Source organism: Camelus ferus, chromosome 22, assembly GCF_009834535.1.
Source record: "Camelus ferus isolate YT-003-E chromosome 22, BCGSAC_Cfer_1.0, whole genome shotgun sequence".
NCBI lineage: Eukaryota > Metazoa > Chordata > Mammalia > Artiodactyla > Camelidae > Camelus > Camelus ferus.
The window spans coordinates 23,520,451-23,537,427 of NC_045717.1; the positions used below are offsets into that span (position 1 = coordinate 23,520,451).

The 16,977-nt window shown below is 59.3% G+C and overlaps 3 protein-coding genes across 10 annotated transcripts in view; 2 read left to right on the forward strand and 1 right to left on the reverse strand.

Annotated features, from left to right (window-relative positions):
• The first annotated feature begins 4,087 nt into the window (after positions 1 to 4,087).
• Positions 4,088 to 9,048, forward strand: DUS3L (dihydrouridine synthase 3 like). 6 transcript variants are annotated; one of them, XM_032465810.1, is made up of 13 exons: positions 4,090 to 4,283; positions 4,965 to 5,253; positions 5,492 to 5,986; positions 6,361 to 6,402; positions 6,558 to 6,710; positions 6,911 to 7,027; positions 7,204 to 7,269; positions 7,356 to 7,466; positions 7,725 to 7,821; positions 7,996 to 8,071; positions 8,399 to 8,587; positions 8,668 to 8,796; positions 8,885 to 9,043. In XM_032465810.1, exons 1-13 carry the CDS (start codon positions 4,186 to 4,188, stop codon positions 8,955 to 8,957), a joined length of 1,935 nt encoding a protein of 644 aa, XP_032321701.1. In that variant the 5' UTR covers positions 4,090 to 4,185; the 3' UTR covers positions 8,958 to 9,043. The 6 variants fall into 6 exon arrangements, with proteins under 6 accessions (XP_032321700.1, XP_032321703.1, XP_032321704.1 ...); XM_032465812.1 differs by lacking the exon at positions 7,725 to 7,821 and having other exon boundaries at positions 4,089 to 4,283; positions 7,179 to 7,269; positions 8,885 to 9,048; XM_032465813.1 differs by lacking the exon at positions 8,885 to 9,043 and having other exon boundaries at positions 4,089 to 4,283; positions 7,179 to 7,269; positions 7,617 to 7,821.
• A 129-nt stretch (positions 9,049 to 9,177) lies between these two features.
• Positions 9,178 to 11,414, forward strand: PRR22 (proline rich 22). Of its 2 annotated transcripts, none has more exons than XM_032465816.1 (3): positions 9,178 to 9,675; positions 9,771 to 9,833; positions 10,213 to 11,414. In XM_032465816.1, exons 1-3 carry the CDS (start codon positions 9,210 to 9,212, stop codon positions 11,400 to 11,402), a joined length of 1,719 nt encoding a protein of 572 aa, XP_032321707.1. In that variant the 5' UTR covers positions 9,178 to 9,209; the 3' UTR covers positions 11,403 to 11,414. The 2 variants fall into 2 exon arrangements, with proteins under 2 accessions (XP_032321707.1, XP_032321708.1); XM_032465817.1 differs by having other exon boundaries at positions 10,300 to 11,414.
• Positions 11,415 to 13,995: 2,581 nt separating this feature from the next.
• The window catches only part of CATSPERD (cation channel sperm associated auxiliary subunit delta), a 40,648-nt gene continuing 37,666 nt past the window's right edge, over positions 13,996 to 16,977 (reverse strand). Inside the window, exons 21-22 of one of the 2 annotated variants that reach the window (XM_006177596.3) lie at positions 15,975 to 16,132; positions 13,996 to 14,323 (exon numbers count right to left, since the gene is read on the reverse strand). In XM_006177596.3, the coding sequence (XP_006177658.1) occupies positions 14,089 to 14,323; positions 15,975 to 16,132 (393 nt within the window). In that variant the 3' untranslated portion in view covers positions 13,996 to 14,088. The remainder of the gene's footprint in view (positions 14,324 to 15,974; positions 16,133 to 16,977) is intronic. The other variant, XM_032465823.1, reaches the window with a different exon arrangement.

A 16,977-nucleotide genomic window follows, 5' to 3' on the forward strand; every position in this document is an offset into this window, starting at 1 on the left:
GTGGGAAGTGTTGTTCTCCCCTGGAGAACTGAGGGGCCTCGTCTGGGGTCACTGAGCCAGCCCAGCACATGGCTGCTCATTACCAGCCAAGAGACTCCCTAAAACCAGGCTTCCGGGCTCTTAATTTGACAAAGTTATCCTCACCCTGAGGGTAGGGAGAGGCCTCATCCTGACAGGGAACACAGCTGGACACCCATTCCTGGCCAGGGGTCAGAGCAAGGGCCCTGGGGACCAGGGAAGGAGCCTTTCCGACCAGCGGGGATGGGGCCCTTGAGGCCTGTTGGGCGGCAGAAAGGAGCCGCCCGGTTCCAGGCGAAGATGGGAAAAGCAGGGCCGGCAGCCGTCCCCACAGGGCCATTTGCAGCCACAGGTCACAGGTCGAGGGCTCTGCCGCTGGGGGCCCCAGGTCAGCAAGGCGGGAAAGCCATCAGACACGGACCAGCTAACCGGGAGGCGGATAGGGGCGGGGCCTAGGGCGGGGCACACCTGAGGGGCGGGGCTGGGGCTGAGAACCTTGGGGAGCTCACAGGCAACCCCCCACACACAAGCCACAAATGTGTACACACTGTGTGTATACACGCACACACACATAACAGACACGCTCCTAGACACATGAATACTCCCATCGACACACAATCACACACACAAATGCCTCTCAAAGTCACTCATGCTCTGCATATGTATGCACATTGTCACACAGAAACACACAGTGCACACGCACACACACACACACACTCACAGACGCCCACAGCAGCCTCAGCCCCTAAGGCTCGCGGGTGCCCCGCCGCACACACACCCAGGCAGACCTCTGCCCGCCGCCTGCCAGGGCCTGCCTGCTCCCGTCCTTGGCCCAGGGTGCCCTAATCCTGGTCTCGTGTCCTGGAGCCAGATGATAAGGGGCAGCTGCAGCCCCAGATAAAGGACGCGCAGCCACAAATCCGGGGCGGCCCTGGCGGCCCCGGGCACTGAGCCCGGGCCGCACCTGCCCCGCGCTTCCTCTCGGCTCCCGCCCAGAGGGACAGAGAGGGCAGGGGGGACAGAGACCGGGAGGGAAAGGTCGCCAGAAGAGAGGGACGCATGGGGGGCGGGCAGCAGCCAAGAGAGAGGGAGACAGAGCTCAGAGGCAGAGGGAGAAAGGTGGGGATAGAGATGAGACCTGTCTTTCTGGGAAAGAGACAGGCAAAGATAGGAGACAGATACAGAGAGGGAAGGAAATATAGAAACAGGAAGAATAAAAGAAAGAGACAGAGGCCAAGAGAGCGCCAGGAGCACCTCCCCCAGGCCCGGCCCCACCCCTGCTTGGGTCCCTCAGTCTCCCCACCTGCTCAGGGGCCTCAGTGCCACCTGCCTCCCTCCTGCTCCTTAGATCAGTCGAGGTCAGGCATTCGTCTGACTCAGATCTGGTTCGGGGTGGGGAGGACAGCTTTCTCAATGTCCCTACATTTTCCATGGTGGCACTTGGGAAGTCCTTAGCGGCCGGTCACAGCCTCAGTGAAGGTGGGACTCCCTCCCACCCTGAGCAGGTCCTACCCCCGTGCCTGAGTTTCTCTAGCTACGACAAGAGGCGTTCACTCAGTAAGCATTCACTGAGCACCTACCATGTGGCAGGCCCAGTGCTGGGGACACAAAGTGACCCTGGCAGACCCAACTCCCACCCACTCTGGGCTCATAGTTTACTGGGGAAGACCCCCAATGAAAAATTCTTCTCCAGAGAAGAAGCTGAGAACAGAAGGGTGAGTGGAATGAGCAAGGTGACTGGGTGCAGGAAACAGTCTTCCTGGGAGAGGGAACAGCATATGCAAAGGCCGGGAGGTAAGGCTGGCTCACGGAAGGTCTGGAATGAACTTGGTGCCTGAGTTTAGGGAGTGAGGAGGTGATGAAGGCCAATGAAGCTGGGGAAGGCAGCAGGGATTTTGCAGGAATTTGGGGGCTGTGGTACAAGGCACAGGGGCAGTAGGGAGCGATGAAAGGATTGGGAGCAGGGGAGGGCCAGGGTCAGATCTATGTTTCAGAAAGAGCTATGGGAGGCTAGGCTGTTGGGGGAAGAATGGGAGGTTGAGGTCTGGAAAGTGGTCTGCTGGGAAAGGGGATGGACTGGAGAGAGACTCTCGAGAAAAAGTAGGCTGGACATGGTGACTGATGGGCTGTGGGGGAGAGGCAGGAGGATAAGCTGATTCCCAGGCCTCTAGCTAGACAGTGGCGAGCCCCTGGGCCAGGGTCCTCTGCAGCCCATGGATTCAGGTGGAGTTGGAATGAATGCCCCTTCCCTCCACACAAGGTCAGAGAGAGGAATAAACAAGTTAATACATGAAAAGAGCTTAGAACAGAGCCTGGTACACAGTAAGCACTCAGTACTATCTAGTACTGATGAGTGATTACTATTAAACCATTATCATAATATAATAAATAATAACAAGCAATTAATAGTATATCAGATTAACACCATGCATGGGTATTAATGGCCAGTCTATTCCCCCCTGACCCCGCTTACAGGAAGCCTTCCTGGATTGCCTTACACAGAGAAGGCAGGGGAGAGCCAGGGAGCCCTAGGAGGGTTCTCCTTTGAGGCTGAGGCCCAGAGAGGGGAGGCCAATTCCTGAGGGGTCTGGGTGCCTGTGGGGTGACGTCGGGGAGACTATAATAGAACCTCGGAGGGCAATGGGGAGCACCTCAGGAAGAAATGAGCTCCCTTCCCTGGAGGTGGGAAAGCGAGGCTGAGCAAGAAGTCCCCCAAGGATGCTGTGGTTTCAGAATCCCCCATTCCACCATTTTATTCCCAGATTGTCCTACAGAGGGCAGCCGAGGCTGGAGATGGAAGAGGAGGCGCTCCCGGGTCCCCCTCCTATTTTCTCCCAGATCTTGGAAAAGCTAGTTCCCAGCCCGTTGTGGCCTCTGGCAAATCCTTTCCCTCCTTGAGCTTCAATCTCCCCATGTGTTACTCCAGGAACACAGTCCCTGCTTCACTTCCTTGCCCATGGAAAGCATTGTCACTTTTAGCAGTGAAGGCTAAGGGCAGCTGAGGGATTGGTTTTTTGCACCCTGCACCATGTTCACATAATTCAAGGCAAAGAATAGCAATAAAGTAATAGTAACGACAGTGGTCGTTAACATTTATTGACTGTTATTTATCGAATCCTTACTTTCTGAAAGAGATATTTTTATTGGCCCCATTTTTCTGACGAGGAGACTGAGGCACAGAGAAGTTAAAGGACAATGTTCCCAGCTGGTAAGTGGAAGTTCTGGCATTTGAAGCTGGCAGGCTTTGTCTAGAGCCCTGAGGTCCCTGTGCTGCATCAAGGCTCTTCCAGGAACAGGGGGCTTTAGGAGGGTACAACGATATGGTGGGGATTGTGGAAAATGATGACTAGATTCTGCCCTCCTTGGCTGTTAGCCCTCCCACTTCCCTCGGAGTAAAAGCCCCCTTCACCTCGGTGCGCTTACCTCCTCCCACTCTCCCCCTCGCCCACTCAGCTCCAGACACACAGGCCTCCCTGTTTCTCCAACACTGGCTGTTCCCTCCGCCTGGAACACTTTTCCACAGATATCCCTATCTTTCTCCCTCATTTCTTTCAAAAATACTCATACGTCACCTTCTCAGTGAAGAAGCTTTCCCTGACCATTTTATTAAGAATTGCAACCATCAAAAATGGCACTCCCATTTCCCCTTCCCTGCTTCATTACCGTCTCCGTACAGTATATCTTACATATGTTTACGTTGATTGGCTTTACCACTCTTATGTAAGCTCTTAAAGGCAGGGATTTTTTTTTTTCTGTCTTTTATTCACTGCTGTATCCCTGGCATCTAGGATAGCGTCTAGTCCGCACGCACTCAACATATTATTTGTTGCATGCATGCCCCAAATAAAAGTAGCAGAATTGAAAAAAATTTAAAACCCCATCAGGAAAACAGAACACCTCAGTAGGTCGATTGTGGCCTGCGAGAGGCCAGTTTGAGAGCCCCTAGAGAATCATTGAACATTTCTGGTTCAGCCAAAGGATTCAGAGGTACTGCCGAACCCGAGGCCCCACCCCCACTTAGGCTCCGCCCCCTACTTCGACGCGTATACAATGGCGTCACTTGGAGCGACCCGGGCATGCGCGCTTCCCCAACACGACCAGGGGAGATACACGCGCGACCCGGAAGGCCTTCCCGCAACAATCCAGAGCGGGCGTGAGGGGGGGCTGATGGCGGAGGGAGCGGCGGAGGCTCCAGCAGAGAGTGGTAGTGGTGGCGACCCACGAGCCAGCGAGCCGGAACGGGGAGTGGCGCCCATTAAACCTCAGTGAGTCTCCCGGGCAGGGGGAGAAGCTCACGGGGCCTTCTCGGCACCCGTAGCGCGGCCCGAGCGGTGCATGCCGGGAGATGGGGCTGCGGCCCAGGACGGGGAGCTCGCCGGACCTTCTGTTTGGGCTTTTTTGCGGCTTGCAGGGTCAGCGAGCTCCGGAGATCGCGCACGTTGGGAACTGTCACATGTGCGAAGGACACCGCGGTGCATGCTCGGGTGGGCGGGGTTTGAGTCGCAGCGTATGGCGGGAATAGCGCATGTGCACCTCTAGCCAGCCACTGTTAACAGTCGGGGACTTGAGCCTGGAGCGAGTGCCGCGGGGTGTGCCGGGGCTTGTAGGCCTGATGGCGTGGCGTGTGGGAATGTGGCGGCTGTGGACCCGTTGCCAAGGCACTGGGACTTGTAGTTTCCTGTAGCCTAACATGGCCAGGTTCATACCTGTACTTCAGCTCAACAGTCTGGGCATTGGGGACCTAGGGACAAACTAGGCCCTCCCTGTGGCCTTGAGGTGCTTCCAGGCTGGCAGCTGGCCTATTCTAACTAGTGAGCACATCAGCAGCAGAAGCATGTAAGCAGGGGCAAGTGTTCTCAGGCCCTTTCCCCCAAATTCATTGAATCTGAGTTCAGGGGAGAGACTTCTTCCACAAATCCTCCTTCCCCCTGTCTCTGTGCTGGCAGATACCTCACCACCAAGGAGCAGTTCCATGAATTCCTGGAAGCCAAAGGGCAGGAGAAGCCCAGCCAGGAAACCAAGGCAGGAGACCCTGGTGGCAATGACCTGCCTGAGCCTGAGGCCAAGCGGATCCGACTGGAGGATGGGCAGACAGAGGATAGGCAGCCAGAGGAGACAGCTGAGCCCGGGGAGCAGCCTCAGGCTCGGAAGAGGGCCCGGGGTCAGAACAAGGGCCGGCCCCATGTGAAGCCCACCCACTATGACAAGAACAGGCTCTGCCCCTCCCTGATCCAGGTGAGTGTCTTTGTCACCAGGAAGTCCCAGAGGCCTCTCTGCCCCCCATTCAGTCCTCAGAATGCTGTAATGTAAGTGATTATACCCACCTTCCAGATGAAGAAACTGAGGCTTGGTGAGGTTACTGACTTGACGAGGACACAGCCAGGAGGGGAGGGATCTGAGTTTCAAACCCAGGCTGCCTGGCTGCCTCAGCATCTCCCTGTCCTTCCTCATTGCCCACTCTGTTTCCCTGTAGGAGTCGGCCACTAAATGTTTCTTTGGGGACCGCTGCCGCTTCCTGCACGATGTGGACCGCTACCTGGAGACCAAGCCAGCTGACCTGGGCCCCTGCTGTGTGCTCTTTGAGACCTTCGGCAGGTGTCCTTATGGCGTCACCTGCCGCTTTGCCAGGGCCCATCTGGGGCCCGAGGGCCAGAATCTGGTGCAGGAGGGGTTGGTCCAGGCCCCGCCTGTCCGCAATGGCCTGGACAAAGCCCTGCAGCAGCAGCTGAGAAAACGCAAAATCTGCTTCGAGCGTGCAGAGCAGGCCCTGCGCCAGCTGGGCAAGGGCCAGTTGCCAGGCCCTGCTTCCTCTGCCACTGTCCCTGAGACCACAGAGGCTGAAGGTGCCCACGCCCAGCAGGCCCCCCAGGAGCCGGGCATCGTTGTCACTCCCAGTGGCCCTTTAAGGACCTGTGGGCCTCTGACAGACGAGGATGTAGTCAGGTTGCGGCCCTGTGAGAAGAAGCGGGTATGTGTCCTGGGCTCTCTGCTGAGGACACCAGCAGTGCTAGGGGCAGATAGAGCTGGATACTTGCTCCCAGCCCCAAAGGGTCAGGGCTCGGGCAGAAGGAGGCAGTGGGAAAGGCTTCATGGAAGAGAGGGCATGGGGACCGGGGTTTTGATGGTTGAGTAGAAGCTCTCTAGTGGAGGAGAATGTGGAGAAAAGAACATCTTTCATGGAGGAATTGGTTGACCTATGCAGAGGCGCAGAGGTGAAAGGGAGTCAGGCTGGTGGGGGCAGGGCAAAGCATGTGGGCAAAGACTGGGGAGAAGGAAGGCCTGAGAGGCCTTGAAAACCAGGGTGGAGGGTGGAGCTTCACTGTACGTTTTCTTTCCCTCCAGCTGGACATCAGTGGCAAACTGTACCTGGCCCCGCTCACCACGGTAGGACCCACACAGGGGTGGGCCGGGTGGTGGCAGCGTGGTTATCCCACCAGTACCCATTGTCTGCCCTGCCCTATGGGTCTTGGGTTGGGCGGGTGTCTGGGGTCCCTGCCTGCCATGTGCTTACATGTGCATCTGTCTCCTGCTGTCCCTAGTGCGGGAACCTTCCCTTCCGGCGGATCTGTAAGCGCTTCGGGGCTGATGTGACGTGCGGGGAGATGGCTGTGTGCACCAACCTGCTGCAGGGCCAGACTTCCGAGTGGGCGCTGCTCAAACGCCACCCATGCGAGGATGTCTTTGGCGTCCAGGTTGGTGCTTCCTCATGGGAGGGGCTCTCAGCTGCCAAATTTCAGAGTAAGGTTGAGTCTGGCTCCCCTAGGTCACCTCCCAGACCCCTCTGTCTCAGCTGCAGGCCGGGCGCCTCTCCAAGAGCTGATGGCCTCAGCACTGGGCCAGGGAGGGGCAGCCTGGCCTGGCCTCTCACCCCCCGCTCTGCCACCTGCCACAGCTCGAGGGCGCCTTCCCTGACACCATGACCAAGTGTGCCGAGCTGCTGAACCGCACCGTTGAGGTGGATTTTGTGGACATCAATGTCGGTTGCCCCATTGACCTTGTGTACAAGAAGGTATTGGCCGCTCGGCCCTAGAGCCCCAGGGAGGGCAGAGTGTGGGCGGGCGGAATCCCTGGGGACACCTGGGGTCCTCTGGGCCTCAGCAGTCTCCCCATCTGGGCGGCAGTAGAGGGATGTCGGGCCCAGTGTGGGTCCTGCCTTCCAGAGCTCCAGCCGCTGGTCTCTGCCAGGGCGGGGGCTGCGCCCTCATGAGCCGCTCCACCAAGTTCCAGCAGATCGTCCGCGGCATGAACCAGGTACAACCCCAGATTCCCCTCTGCCCCCACCCTGCCCTGTCCTCCTGCTCGACCTCAGGCCCTGATGACCCCACCTGTCTCCACAGGTGCTGGATGTGCCGCTGACGGTGAAGATTCGCACGGGCGTCCAGGAGCGCGTGAACCTGGCTCACCGGCTGCTTCCCGAGCTGCGGGACTGGGGGGCGGCGCTGGTCACGGTGGGTCTCGGGGTGCAGCGGGGGTCGGGGCCCCTGAGGCTCATCTCCTCCTAATGGTCCCTCTCCTCCTGCTCCTTCTCGTGGTCTCTGGCTCTCCCTCCATCTCTGTCTCTGTCTCTGTGTGTCTGTCTCTCTCTCTGTCTCTCTCAGCCTGGTCCCTCCCGATCCCTCTGGGTCTCTTTCTCTTCCTCTGTCTCTGTCTGACCCTCCGCCTCCCTGGACCCTCCCTCCCTCCCCGCACGGCCACCTCTCCTCCAGCTCCACGGCCGCTCACGGGAGCAGCGCTACACCAAGTTGGCCGACTGGCAGTACATCGAGCAATGTGTGACCGCAGCCAGCCCCATGCCCCTTTTCGGTGGGTCCCAGCCACTCAGCTCAGACCTCCCCACCAAAGGCCACACCCCCATGCCCACCCCTTGCTGGGGCCCCCTCCCTGCCCCGAGGAGTCTGCTGGCCTGGCCACAACTCCCAAAGCCCCAGCATTCCCGCCTGCACATCGCTCACTGAAGCCCTGGCCTCTGTCCTTCAGGAAATGGGGACATCTTGTCGTACGAGGATGCCAACCGCGCCCTACAGACTGGTGTCGCTGGGATCATGATTGCCCGGTAAGTGCCCCGGGGCGGGCGGCACAGAGACCAGCTAGCCTCACCCCCTGAGCGCCTGGCCTGAGGCTTGGGGAAGTTGAGGGCGCATCTGGGCTTGTCCCAGCAGCTGCCTTCCACTGTTCTGTTAGTCCCCAGCCAGTGGCTCTGCCCGGTGTGGGACAGGGAGATGTCAGAGGTGGCTGCTGGGAGGGGTGGGGAGGAGTGGAAATTGCTGCCATTATGGGCTTAGGGTCTTGGGTTGGAACTCTTGGGCCAGGAGGTTTGGGACCGAGGTTTTGAGGGCTGGGGTTCCGGCCCCCAAGCCCAATGACCACTTCCTGCCCTCAGCGGTGCCCTGCTCAAGCCATGGCTGTTCACGGAGATCAAAGAGCAGCGGCACTGGGACATCTCCTCGTCCGAGCGCCTGGACATCCTGCGGGACTTCACGCACTACGGCCTGGAGCACTGGGGCTCGGACACGCAGGGCGTGGAAAAGACCCGTCGCTTCCTCCTTGAGTGGCTGTCTTTCCTGTGCAGGTGGGCAGGGCAGCCGGGCTGGGCTGGGGGGCTTCATGGGGCAGCTGGGCCCAACCCTGTCCCGCTGCCCCCGCCTGCAGGTATGTGCCCGTGGGCCTGCTGGAGCGGCTTCCGCAGAGGATCAACGAGCGGCCACCCTACTACCTGGGCCGTGACTACCTGGAGACGCTCATGGCCAGCCAGAAGGCGGCCGACTGGATCCGCATCAGGTGCCTGGGGAACCGACGTGTGGGGCTGGGGGCCAGGTGGGGCTGGGGGCAGCCCCAGGCCTGACCCCGCTCCCTGCCCTCCTCACAGCGAGCTGCTGCTGGGACCCGTGCCGCCAGGCTTCATCTTCCTGCCCAAGCACAAGGCCAACGCATACAAGTAGCCATGGGGGTGGGAGGGGCATCTGAGCGCCCAGCCAGTCTCCCCCTCACCCTGTGTGTGAACACAATAAATTTTATTCTTTTAAAACTCCAGCCTTTCTGTGACCCTGAGGCTGCCCTTTGCTCCCAGGAGCTCCCTACTGCCATCCCTGTGTCTGCAGTTCCCTCCCTCCTCACTCATTCCTCAAAAGTCCCCCTTCTGGTGGCCGCTGGTGCCCAGAGAGGCGTTGACCACAAAGAAACCACAGGGGCTCATGAGAGGGGCCTCAGCCTGCGTGGGTGTGGATCACAGCAGGCTGCTTGGAGGAAGGGGCCTTGGAGCTGTCAGGCAGGCCTTGCTGGCAGAGGCGGAAGGCGGCAGATGGGGCCCAGGGCCTGCCTTGCCCTTTGGAATGCCCTGTCTCTGGCTGCCTTGCTTTCCCCGACTGCCCCTGCCCACACCTCCTCATTCCCGGAACCTGACCAGTGGGCGGGCCGCAGTCTGGAACCCGCTGCCCGGAGTAACCGGACAAACAGAACTCCATAGGACTCTGAGCCTATTCTCCGGGTGGGCCTCCTGTGCTCCCACCTGCTGCCCTCCTGGCCCACCCATGCAGCGCCCCAAACCCTTCTACACACCTGTAGCTCCCCAAGAAGGCTTCAGTCCCCCGGGCCTGGATGGTACCGAGGGGCTGGGCAGCCAGCCCACCCCCGCCTGCACAGAACCTCTTCCTGCTGTAGGTATGCGTCGGGGTTGGGGGCACCCAATGGGGCAGGGACCAGGACTCTGCCTGCCAGCCTCAGGACCAGCCCCACCTGCCTGTTTTTGTCCACAGGTTCCTCCAACCTGTATCACCCCCCAAACCCAGAGAAAGAGGTGTTTCCAGCCCCTCCAGCAGGTACTGGTCCCACCATGACCCTTGAGGACTCAGAAATGGGCTGGGCCATCTTGCCCCACCCATCCCTAGATGGCACCCCTCTCCAAAGGCAAGGACTGTGTCCGATCCCCCCAAAGGAGCCCATGCACCAAGGTCTGTGTCCCCCCAACCCCTAGATTGGGCCCTGAAGGCAAGGCCTGTCTCCTGTCCTTCAGGTCTCCCAAAGCCAGGCCTGTGTCCCCAGCTCCCAGATGGGCGAGCCTCCCAAGGTTGGGGCTGTGCCTGCCATTCCCCAGACGGGCCTCGAAAGCCTGACCCCTAGGTAGGTCCCCAAAGGCAAAGCCTATGTCTCTGTCCCCCAAATGGACCCCAGAAGCAGACCCTGTCCTTCATTCCACAGACATGCCCCACGGTGTGGGCCGCCACTCCCCCATCCCCAGGCGGATCCCACAACTGCCCCTCTCAGGGCCGTTCTCCCTGGCTGCAGGTTTCCAGATGGCGCCCTGCGGGTGCTTCTTTGACCCCCGCATCTACCGAATCGAGTGGGCCACCACTGACTTCGGCCAGTCATCCCTGTACAAGCTGGCAGCTGTGGGCAGCGGGGGGCTGGCGGGGGGCGCCGCCTCGCCAGGCACTTACCTCCGGGAACCCCAGCATTACCTCAAGGCCCCGGTGCCACCCCCGCTGCACCCGCCATACCCTGCCTACCAGCCATCCGCCGGGGGCCCCCAGTACCTCCTGCCCTACTTCCCACCCGAGGGATCTGGGCCCGAGGCACTGGGCTTCGTCGGGGAAGGGGGGCCCCTGGCCTTCACGGAGCTGCCCCCGCCCCAGATCAAGGAAGGCTCAGCGCCCCCGCCACCCCCCAAGGAGAGCAAGCTGCCCCCACTGCTCCTCACGCTGCCGACCGAGGCCACGCTGCCCCATGGCACCTACAGCCACCTCAAGGGCCGCCTGAGCCAGCTGCACGGGCCTGGCGAGCCCCTGGCCTTCACCGCCAAGGAGCTGTCCCCTGGGACTGGGCCCGGCCAGCTGTACCCGCCGGGCCCTGCCGAGACCAGGGCGGCCGAGGCCGAGGAGGCCCCGCTAGGGGCAGGTGAGGCCCGGATCCCCGAGGCAGCCCGGGCCTTCGTGCTGCCTGAGAAGGTGCTGCTGGAGGACGCCATGAAGCTGTTCGACTGCCTGCCGGGCGGCGCCGAGCCCGAGGGGGCCCCACACACGGCCCCCGGGCCCGCCCTGCCCGACAGCGGGGGTGGCGGGGATGACTTGTCCGGTGACATCCGCTCGCTGCACCTGCCCGAAGAGCTGCTGTCCTTTGACTATAGCGTGCCCGAGATCCTGGACACCGTGTCCAACGTGGACTACTTTTTCAACTTCAAGGCGCTGGACGAGGAGCCGCCGCCCCGCCTGGGGCCCCCCGCCACCAATCCCGTGGCTCTGGCGCCACGGGCCGAGCTGCCCAGCAAGAGGAAGGCCAGCAGCTCGACCGCCAAGAAGGAGAGGCAGGGCAGCAAGGGCAAGCAGGCTGCCAGCCCGGCCAGTGCCGCCCCCTCAGGGCCCAGGCAGAAGCTGGGAGCCACTCCCCATTAAAGCGGATTTGATCTCTCAGCTCTGTGTCAGCTCGGTGGCATTTGGCTCAGGGGCTGTGGCCCAGGGCCAGACCTGGAGGGCTGTCCCCTCTCCCGCCCCATTGTCCAGTGGGATCCATGCCACTTGGTGAGGCCCCACGGGACCCCAGCACGTCCTGGTTGCCAGGCTTCTGGAGACTCGGGGTTTGGGATTCTAAATCTCTTCTCCTAACCCCAGAAAACCCAAGTCAGCTGGCAGGGACGGAGGGCTTCTGTGAGGTGGGCAGACTCCTGTCCTGCAACGATTTTACCCCCATGTTTGACGGGGAAAGTCAAGGTTGCCCAGAGGCTGGCAGGGACTTGCCTGGAGACACACAGCAAGCAGGGCGGGGCCAGGGAGCAGTGGTCTGCACATCCGCCTCTCCTGCCCCCTGAAGCCAGGCCTGGTGGAGTGAAGGGGGCGGCCTCTGAGGGGCCTGCAGGCTGGGCTTGGTGTCAGCCCAGCTGCCAGGGGTGTGTGTTGCCCAAAGGTGAATGGGAACGCCTCCTTCTTCTGGGGCAGGCAGACAGGTGGGACCCCTAGGGGTGTGGAGGCAGGTACTGGGTGGAGGTGGAGGCACCTGATGGTCTGAGGGTGGGGGCAGGGTTGGGATGCCTGAGATGGTGCCCACGAGGCACAGGGGATACAGAGCAGGCATGCGTGTGATGGGGCGCGGAGTGCACCTGAGGCCCAGGTGAGGACCGGAGGCGCTGGACGAGGAGCCTGTCTGTCCCCCCATGGGTCCTGGCCACACGGGGGTTCTGCATCCCAGGTGGCAGGCACAGGATCCTGGAGTTTGAGAGCTGCACAGCTCACACCTGTTCCCTCTTGGCCTGGCTCCTCCCCCTGCGGTCCACGAGCTCCCTCCTGAAGAGGGTGACGCGGTTTCCCAGGGACACGTAAGGAAATGGGAGGTGAGAGGAGACAGAGCAGCACTCTGGAGTGGGACTCCAGCCAGGCCTGGCCCCCTGCTCCCCGCCCTGCAGGAGGAAGGGCCCTCCTGCCCCAGGCCCTGGGCTGGGTCTCACTGTTGGGCTCCCCTGGAGGCTTGACTGGAATCCAGGAGGCAGCTGGGTGTGGGGAGGCGGGGTCCCACATGCTGGCACCACGCCTCCAGCCCGCGGGGCTATCTCCCCGAAGCCTGTTCCAAGGCTCAGGGAAGCAGAGGCTGCCAGGGAGCCTGGGCTGTACCTGCATCGCGGCCCATGCTTACCCCGCCTGTCTGTGTGCTGACTGGGGACACGGGCCTGGAGAAGCCCGAGTCCACTCCCCTTGGCTTCCTTCTGAGCCCCTTCTTCCTGCAGCCCCATCAAGGGGTATTTTTGAGACTAAAATTACGTACCACCAGCGAAGGGAAGGCCCTGGCAAAGGAGGTGGGTGTGAGCACGGGCTCAGTTTTCTTCAAGATTAACTGGGACTGAGGGTCCTGAAACAGTGCCACCTGACAGCCCAACCCGGTCGGGAGGCCTGGGTGGTGGGCGGGGCGGGCCGCTGGGGCTTGGCCCTGGGGAGAGGGGCGAGCTCACAGGTTGCTGCACTGGACGTGGGAGCGGAGGTTGTCAACGACTGGCTTGAGACCATGTTGGGCAATTTAAAGTTCTGTGGAATATGTTCTTCTCACCTCAGAGTCATCAGAAAAGGGAGACTACCCAGGTTTTCCCTGGACCGAGGCGGCCGTCCTGTGCCACCAGGGGTTGGCATGAAGTGTGGGGGAGGGAAGCCCACTGCATGGATGGATGGATGGATAGGCTGATAGAACGTACACATACATGTGTGTACGTCATATAAACGTATACACGTCTGTATGTGTGTGTTCACACGTGCATACATACATTCCCATGCATGTTTGTAAGCATGTGCTGTCTATACGTGTGAACACAGGTGTTTGTGCCTAAGTGTGTACACGTGTACATGAGTGTACATACACGTGCACAGGTGTGATATACTTACCATCTGCTCACATGTGAACGCACATGTATGTTTTGTATACAACACACGTGTACACATATGTAGACACACATCCAGATAGATGTACCATGTATCTCTACGTGTTACCCATACGTAGGCACATGCATGGATGTGTATGTAGTATACACATTGTGTGCGTGTTGCACATGTGTCTCCATATATACATACATGTACATGTGTGTGCACATTATCTCTGCACACGTATACACCTGTGTCCGGATGCAAGGAACTGTACACATACATGTGCATGACAAGTATATGTAGAAAATATAAACTATGTCTCCACACTCTTAGGGACGCACGGAAATGTGCACACATTGTATCTGTGTCAGAGTTTGTCGACACAGAGACAGATCGCCCGTCACTGTCTTCCATAGCCCCCCTTCCCTTTTTCTTGGGTCTCATCCTCCTCTCTAACAGGATGTGTCGCCGCGTCTGAGTCTCCTCCAAGGCTGGCCCGTTACTGCGTCATCTGCCTGTGCTGGTTCGGCTCACCAAGCTCCTGTTGACAACCCCCAGAGGAGCTGTAGCCCGAAAGAAAGCTGATGCCAGGGTGTCCAGGGAGGCAGATGGGTGGAGAAAGACACAACATGATCCATACATGCTGCCACCAGATTTTTTTACTGCTTTATTTTAAGACAGCTCTGCCATCCCCTCGGCCCCCCGCTGCCCGCCCGCACCCTCCCACCCCGCCGAGCTCTCAGCGCCTGCCCCGGAAACACTCGCAAGGCTTCCTGCATCTCCTGCACAGATTGATGCAGAAGCCCTTGACCTTGAGGCCCCGCTCCGTGTGCAGCAGCTTGGGGATCTTGTAGGCCAGCCACACGCTCATCAAGTTGGCTGCTATGAGAATGAAGATGAGCACTTCTGGGATGATCTGCTCGGGGTAGGCCCCGGAGACGTAGACGCTGAAGATGGTCTCCAGGTGACAGTAGCTGTGAGGGCCGGGTGAAGAGAGGCCATGGGGCACCACCTCCGGGGGCCCCACCCATCACCCCAGCAGATGTTTTATTTTTAACTTTTATGTTTTGGATTTTTATTTTTTTATTGACGTATAGTTGATTTACAGCGTTGTGCCAGTTTCTGGTGTACAGCACAGCGACTCAGTTATAAGTGTATGTATTCTTTTTCATGTTCCTTTTCATGATATGTTTGTTTGTTTTTTTTGTGGGGGGGGATAATCAGATTTTATTTATTTATTTACATGGAGGTACTGAGGCTGGAACCCAGGACCTTGTGCATGCTAAGCACATGCTTTACCACTGAGCTGGACCCACTCCCTCTCATTATAGGCCATTACCAGTTATTGAATGTAGTTCCCTGTGCTATACATTAGGACCTTGTTGTTTATCTATTTTATATATAGTAGTGTGTATCTGCTAATTCTGAACTCCTAATTTATCCCTTCCCCAGCAAACGTTTTAAAACCTGTGGGGAGGAGAGCTGGGTGGGCCCGGGGCGGTGACTCCAGACACCAAGCTCCATTTATATCCCCCTAACTCCTAGCCCTCCTGGGTCTGCCGTCCTCTTTGTGCATCTTGGCAGAGGTCATATTTTCCCCAGGGCCCCTGTGGTCCCCTCCTCTGGGGATAAGCTCCCCACTCCTTGCCCACGCCCAGTCTAGAGAGGACAGAAGAGGCCCACCGAGCACGTATCACACAGTGGGTGTGGAGTCGGGGCAGGACGAGGGCACAGACACCCATCAGGCGGTGACAGGGAGCAGGTGGGGTAGCAGGTGGGGAGGGACAGGCCCCCCAGCGAGGGGGCCCCCAGGAGGAAGGTGCAGGTACAGGACAACTGCTGGGGGCTCATCTGGAGACTGGGCGCAGAGAGGGGAGGGCACAAGTCTCACAGGCAGCTCCCCGTCTCCCCTGGCTGTCCCCACCCCCGTGCCTTCTGCCCCAGGTGTCCCCGAGCTGGTCCAAGGTCTGGGGCCTCCAGGGAAGGCAAGGTCTCCATGTGTTTTTTGGGGTGGACACTGTGTCCATCTGGTGGGGGGGGGTTAGGTGATGCGAGAAAGAATGCCACCCACACTCCTCCTCCCAGTGGGAGACGGTCGTGATCTAGACCAGCACCAGTGGGTGGCAAACATTAACACCCAGCTCTTGGGGCGGGGATGGGGTGGGTGGGAGGCCTGGCCTACCAGTTTCCCTGGGAGCGGAGATACTCCCGCCGTGACCGATTTCAAGCTCCTGATGGGGAGTCAGCCGGCTTGCAAAACTCCTGGCTATCTGATGGTCAGCACTTGGGAGCCAAGTGCGCCGGTTCCTGCGCCCACCAGTTAGCCATGGAATGAGAGGGTGCCTCTGGTCCCCGAGGGCAGGGACGTGGCTACTGGTCATTGCTGTCCCCCCAGTGCCCAGCATGAATTCGGAATAAGGATTTCTTTAGCAGGTGAACAAATGTCACTGTGAACTTAAAATACCACTCTTCCCGGGACAGTCTGGGCTGTTGAGGGAATTCGGGTTTACCCAGGACTTACCGAGGGGAGGGAGAAAAGTGGGTCCACCCTCCCGTGTGAACCCTGCCCCTGGCGAGCCGGCTGTTCCCCGAGAGGCCCCGGCACGGGGTGACTCCCCCACTCACCTGTAGTATGGATCCACGATGGAAATGAAGAAGGTGTAGATGCCGTTTCTTTTTTCAAAGACGACCTTGTTTTCTGTGGGGCCTCCCAAGATCTGATACGGGACTTGTGGCCATCTCAGGGGTGTGCTGTTGTCGGGGTTGTGGCAGCTTACGTAGTTCTTGGGAGGAGGACAGAGGCATGTCCACTGGCTGCACCGGCCCCACCGCCCACCAGCACCCAATGGTGCGAGTCCAGGGCCAAGTCGGGGCTGAGTCCCTCCCCAAATCCTATGTCAGAGTCCTGACCCTCAGGACCTCAGACTGTGACCTTGCTTGGCGATGGGGGTCTTTACAGGGTATCTAGTTAAGATGAGGTCACTAGCATGCTTCCCTCTGCCGCTCGCTGCATCCCTGCCCCAGTGTCCACCCAGGTGCTCAAGCCGGACTCCTGGGAGCCGCACCAGGCGCTTCCCTCCTCTTCGTCCGTCACCAGGCCCTGCTGGTCCTGCGCCTGCTATGCACTGAATGTTTGTGGCCCCCACCCCCACCCCACTCACACGTTGAAGCTCATCTCCCAGTGGGATGGTGTTTGGAGGCGGGGCAGTGGGAGGAGATTAGGTTCAGATGAGAGTAGGGCCCTCATAATGGGATTAGTTCCTTTGTAAGAAAAAACACCAGATAACTGAAAGCAGGGTCTCTAAGAGATATTTGCATCCTGGAGTTCAGAGCAGCACCATTCATAACAGCCAAAAGGTGGAAGTAATCCAAGTGTCCACCCACAAATGAATGGATACACAAAATATGGTCCATACACAATAATGAAGTATTTTGCAGCCTTAAAAAGGAAGGACTTAAAAAAAATTTTTTTTGGAGGTACTAGGAATTGAACCCAGGACCTCAATGCATGCTGAGCATGCACTCTACCACTGAGCTATATCCTGCCCCCGCCACACCCCCAGGAAGGAAATTCTGACACAGGATACCCCATGGATGAACCTTGAGGACATGATGTTCATAGAGACAG

Excerpts from the sequence above, each read along its gene's own strand:
- PRR22 (XM_032465816.1), top strand. The coding sequence starts at position 9,210 with ATGAGAGGGGCCTCAGCCTGCGTGGGTGTGGATCACAGCAGGCTGCTT. Across the intron at positions 9,676-9,770 it reads AGAACCTCTTCCTGCTGTAG|GTTCCTCCAACCTGTATCAC; the intron begins GTATGCGTCGGG and ends TTTTGTCCACAG. Across the intron at positions 9,834-10,212 it reads GTTTCCAGCCCCTCCAGCAG|ACATGCCCCACGGTGTGGGC; the intron begins GTACTGGTCCCA and ends TTCATTCCACAG.
- DUS3L (XM_032465811.1), top strand. The coding sequence starts at position 4,364 with ATGGGGCTGCGGCCCAGGACGGGGAGCTCGCCGGACCTTCTGTTTGGG. Across the intron at positions 6,711-6,910 it reads AGGATGTCTTTGGCGTCCAG|CTCGAGGGCGCCTTCCCTGA; the intron begins GTTGGTGCTTCC and ends CACCTGCCACAG. Across the intron at positions 7,822-7,995 it reads CAGCCCCATGCCCCTTTTCG|GAAATGGGGACATCTTGTCG; the intron begins GTGGGTCCCAGC and ends TCTGTCCTTCAG.